The sequence below is a fragment of the Tiliqua scincoides genome, chromosome 1 (genome assembly GCF_035046505.1).
Source record: "Tiliqua scincoides isolate rTilSci1 chromosome 1, rTilSci1.hap2, whole genome shotgun sequence".
Taxonomy (NCBI): domain Eukaryota; kingdom Metazoa; phylum Chordata; class Lepidosauria; order Squamata; family Scincidae; genus Tiliqua; species Tiliqua scincoides.
Genome location: NC_089821.1, coordinates 67514312 through 67519424, shown reverse-complemented (window position 1 = coordinate 67519424; position 5113 = coordinate 67514312). Strand labels below are relative to the sequence as shown.

Here is a 5113-nt window from a genome sequence, read left to right as displayed (position 1 = left end):
TCTTCTTCTTCTTCTTCTTCTTCTTCTTCTTCTTCTTCTTCTCCTCCTCCTCCTCCTCCTCCTCCTCCTCTTCACCCATTTTTTTTGTCTTTCTCTTCTTTCCTAACAGATATTCCGGACAGTCCAGAGAGAGAAGAGAGATCTGCAGCACCTGGTTTATAGAATAAGACCCTGACATTCAGTTCCAGGGAACACAGCAATCATAACTTCAAACATCTACTGAAACTGTCTTCTCATCCTGAGAATGGTCGAGGGAAATAGTTCTACTGTCAATGAGTTCATCCTCTTGGGGATCTCAGATGACCCACAAATGCAAATCGTATTATTTGTAGCGTTCCTGCTCATCTATTTGGTCAACATGGTGGGAAACCTGGGCATGATCATCCTGATCTCATTTGATCCCCAACTTCACAACCCCATGTATTTCTTCCTGTGGCATTTGTCCTTCTGTGACCTCTGCTACTCCTCTGCCATTGCCCCCAGAATGCTGTCCGACTTAGTATCTGACAGCAGATCTATCTCCTTATTTGGCTGCACTGCCCAGCTCTATTTCTATGTAGTCTTTATTAGTTCTGAGTTTTACATTTTGGCAGTGATGGCCTACGACCGCTATGTGGCCATCTGCAACCCACTGCTCTACTCCTCTGCCATGTCCAAATCTCTCTGTACATGGCTGTCACTTGGATCATACATTGCCGGCACAGCTAATGCCATAATACACACAACGGCCACCTTTAGCCTTCGCTTCTGCTGCTCCAACCTCATCAACCATTTCTTCTGTGATGTTCCTCCCCTCCTTGCAACCTCTTGCTCAGACACCCACATCAATGAGATTCTGCTTTTTACTTTTGGTAGTTTTGTACATGTGAGCTCCCTTTCAGTCGTCCTTGTCTCATATGCCTTCATTTTAGTGGCTATCCTAAGAATGCCCTCTGCCTCAGGGAAGCTCAAAGCTTTCTCCACCTGTGGGTCCCACTTCGCGGGGGTCGCTATATTTTATGGAACTATGATTTTCATGTATCTACAACCCACTTCAGTTTATTCCCTGGACCAAGACAAATGGGCATCCGTGTTCTACACTGTGGTGGTCCCCATGCTCAACCCTCTGATCTACAGCCTGAGGAACAAGGATGTTAAAGAAACTTTTAGGAAGCTGATCAAGAAGAAGCTGAATTCCTTCTTAACCAGAGGACTACCATGTCCTTGAAACTGCAGTTCCACAGGGAGCTGACCCTCATTTGGTACTGGTTCCTGGGCATTGGTATCTTCTGGTTCAACCTTCTGCTACACAGGGTCTGTAGGGGCACTAGGAGGTCTTGTCCACTAGGAGGCACTTGTGTGTTGGAAGCAAAATGTGTGTTGACCTGTGTAGCCTGAATTGGAAAGAAAGCCTACATTTTATGTGTTTTATGTGAATTGCCCAATTGTCTGATCCATCCAGAAGGCTTATCGGCCTGTAACTGGAAGGAAGGTTCGTATTTCCTTTTTTGAAAATAGGGACCAAATTTGATCTAGTCCAGGATTCTGGAATTACTCCAAATTTATTAATTCTTGTAAATAATTCTGCAATGATTGGGGCCCACCAATCCGGTGCTGCTTTATAGATATCTGATGGAATTGTGTCTGGGCCAGCTGCTTTACATGTTTCAGCTGGTTAATAATTGAAATGATCTCATCCACTGAGACTGTGGGCCAGTCTGGGAGGTCTGGCAGGATATGTGCCTTAACAACAGAGATAGATTTGGATTCATAAAAAAAAATTGATTTAAAATGTGTTTCCCACAGATTAGCAGAAATTGTGGTAATACCGATTGGCTCTTTATGAAAACAGCCTGATATTATTTGCCAAAAACTCTTGACATTTTTAGATCTAACAGCGTTAATTAAGAGTGGCCATCTTGCTTCTGCAATGCGATGGATTGAAACTCTAACAGCATCCTTCAGGCGGGCAGTCAGCTTGAAATATTGGTGTAAAAGTGGTCTACTATGAGTATCTCTGAATTTTTTTTATAAGTGCTGCGAACAGCAGTTTTCAGATATAAGCAGATCTGATCAATCTTGGCAGAATCATCTCACCAACCCTCAGTTCTACTGGGTGAAGGGATCTGACCTAATATATTCAAGAGAGTGGATATTAGGTCCTCAAAAAAGAGGATAATCCCTGGTTGATCCAAAGTAGACAACTGAGGGATTTCCTTTGTCTGTATCAATGCACAAAATGAATCCTTAGAATCTGGGTCCTATTTAATTCTTTTTGTTATGCTTGAGTAGCCAGCTTCCTTCTGGATATTAGTGTTATGATAACAATTTGGAAAATAAGCTAAATCACACATCAGAGGTAGGTGGTCACTAGAATGAGGGTATCCAACACAAAAGTTAGCTATCTGTGGAAGGAGTTGAGGGGGGACCAAAATGTAATCAATGACACTTACACCTCTAGATGAGATGTAAATGAATTCTCCATTATCCCCCAATATATCTAGGCCTTTCAGCCAAATAAGGTCATAGGTAACACAGAATTTGGCTAGAAACAGCCCCGCAGCATTGATTGTTCTGTCTTTCGATTGCCTTTCAAATAAGCAGGGCTCAGGCAACATCATATCCGTAGGTAAATCCCAAAGTTGATAAAAGATGTCAGAATTTTGCCCCACCCTGGAGTTGAGATCTTCTGCGATTAGTGATTTATAAGATGGGAATTTACCAGTCAGGTCATTGATTATACCACTAAGATATACCCGTTGCTTTTCTGTTGCAGATTTATCTTTTAAAGGAGGCATGTATACATTGATTATCATTATGCCACTTTGTGGCATTAACTTCAGCTTGATCACTTGTATTTTGTAACAACTATCAGCCATAAATAACAACTAATACTTGAAAGCACGTTTCACTAATATAGCAAGGCCTCCAACTGGTCGGCCTTTTACTGCATTCTTCTGTGCAGGCAAAGATATAGAAGAAAACCCTTCAAACTCGATAGGTATAATTGCCCAAGTTTCCTGCAGTAAAAGAACATCTTGGTCTCTTAAGACAGTGTCTAGCTCTTTTCCCCGTGTCTTTGCAAACCAGCCAGTGATATTCCAGGATAGGATTTTCAGCTGGCCTTGTGGGATGCTCTGGGAGCAGTTGGGTAAGGGTCAATCTGATGGAATTGAAGTTGAGGGGATTTGAGTGTCTAGACCCCTCTGGTTACTTATAACAAGTTGCTGTGTCCCAGACTCAGGGATAGAGTCCTCAGACAGTCTTGATTTGGTTTCCAAGTTGTTCGGCAGATTAGCTCCTTCTGGGGCTGTTCCAGTTACTAAAAGGGATTGAGTATGGTCAAGTGTAGAAGATATCTGCAGCAGCTGACTAAACTGAATATCCTTTGATGAAAGCTGAGGTGATTGTACTGTAGCTTTCTCTAAATCAGCAGGTGTTGACTGTTGTTTAGTTGGTGAAGGTGATTTGAATGTCTCTGCTGCTGCTTCCTCCAACACCACATCCAGTTGGCAAGGGCCACTGACAGTGGACATCTTAGATAGTAAATCCATAGGATTATAAGGCAATTTCATAGGCTCAGGATCCGAGCCACATTGACAGATGATGACCCTGAGGAGGCAGAGCACCCATAAAAAGGGGAGGACAAACCTCTCCCAGCTGGGGGCTCTTGGTGGATCTCAGCCAGGAGAGACCACCTCTGGGGGGGGGCCACATCTGAGAAAGATGTTGGACAGTCTTGTGAAGGAAGTAAGCTCTTGGGTGGTGCAGAAGAACAGGGGGTCAGCACAATTTTTGCCAGACCATCTCCACCTTCTTGACCATCCGCAGCTGCTCCTGTGGGGAAAGAACTCTAAATGTCTCCAGGGCCTCCCTGGTCAGTTCGTCCTCATCGATGTCCAACTGCAGCAGTATCCTGATCACCCAATTAAAAGGTGATCGGAGTTTGTTTGGCCTGGCCGGGACACGAGAGTCCCTCCCCAAAGGGGAGGAGAAAGGGGCTGGGTCTGGCAGCTACAGCGGACCTTTTAAAAGGGCACGAGACCCAGCCCTCTTCCTTCTTTGCACGTGGGCAACGTGGGAACAGAGTGGACCTGACCCCATCCAGCCACCTTAGGACCAGTGCAACTCCAGAGGAGGCCTCCTGCGCTGGATCTCATGTGCAGTGTGTTTGATCTGTAAGGTGGGGATGGGGTTTTGGGCAGGCTCTGCCCAAGGAAGGATCAGGTGCAGTGCAGGCACACTTTCCTGGGAGTAAGCCCCGGGGAGTGCAGGGGGACTTGCTTTCCTAGGAGTAAGCCCCGGGGAGTTTCCCACACTTTCCTGGGAGTAAGCCCCGGGGAGTGCAGGGGGACTTGTTCCAAGCAGACATGCTTAGAGTGTGCGCTCAGTCCCTGGCCTGCTGGGTGGAGGGGGCAGGCTGCCGCCTTCTAGCTCAGAGCCAGTTCTCCCTGCTGACCTTGCCTGGGTCTGCAGTGCACAGCAGCTCCTGCTGCTGCTTCCTGGGAGGGTGCCCACAAGGGTTGCTGGAGAGGGGCGCTGTGATCGCAGGGCTGCTCCAGGCTCCCGCCTGCCCAAGTAGCAGGTTGAAGTGCGCTCATAAGAACATAAGAACATAAGAACAGCCCCACTGGATCAGGCCATAGGCCCATCTAGTCCAGCTTCCTGTATCTCACAGCGGCCCACCAAATGCCCCAGGGAGCACACCAGATAACAAGAGACCTCGTCCTGGTGCTCTCCCCTACATCTGGCATTCTGACTTAACCCATTCCTAAAATCAGGAGGTTGCGCATACACATCATGGCTTGTACCCCATAATGGATTTTTCCTCCAGAAACTCGTCCAATCCCCTTTTAAAGGCGTCTAGGCTAGACGCCAGCACCACATCCTGTGGCAAGGAGTTCCACAGACTGACCACGCGCTGAGTAAAGAAATATTTTCTTTTGTCTGTCCTAACCCGCCCAACACTCAATTTTAGTGGATGTCCCCTGGTTCTGGTATTATGTGAGAGTGTAAAGAGCATCTCCCTATCCACTCTGTCCATCCCCTGCATAATTTTGTATGTCTCAATCATGTCCCCCCTCAAGCGTCTCTTTTCTAGGCTGAAGAGGCCCAAACGCCGTAGCCTTTCCTC

At 46.5% G+C, this 5113-nt stretch overlaps 1 protein-coding gene across 1 annotated transcript; it reads left to right on the top strand.

Annotated features, from left to right (window-relative positions):
- The first annotated feature begins 244 nt into the window (after positions 1-244).
- LOC136644413 (olfactory receptor 5AR1-like) lies at positions 245-1207 on the top strand. Its single transcript, XM_066620278.1, has one exon. It carries the CDS (start codon positions 245-247, stop codon positions 1205-1207), a length of 963 nt encoding a protein of 320 aa, XP_066476375.1.
- The last annotated feature ends 3906 nt before the right edge of the window (positions 1208-5113 follow it).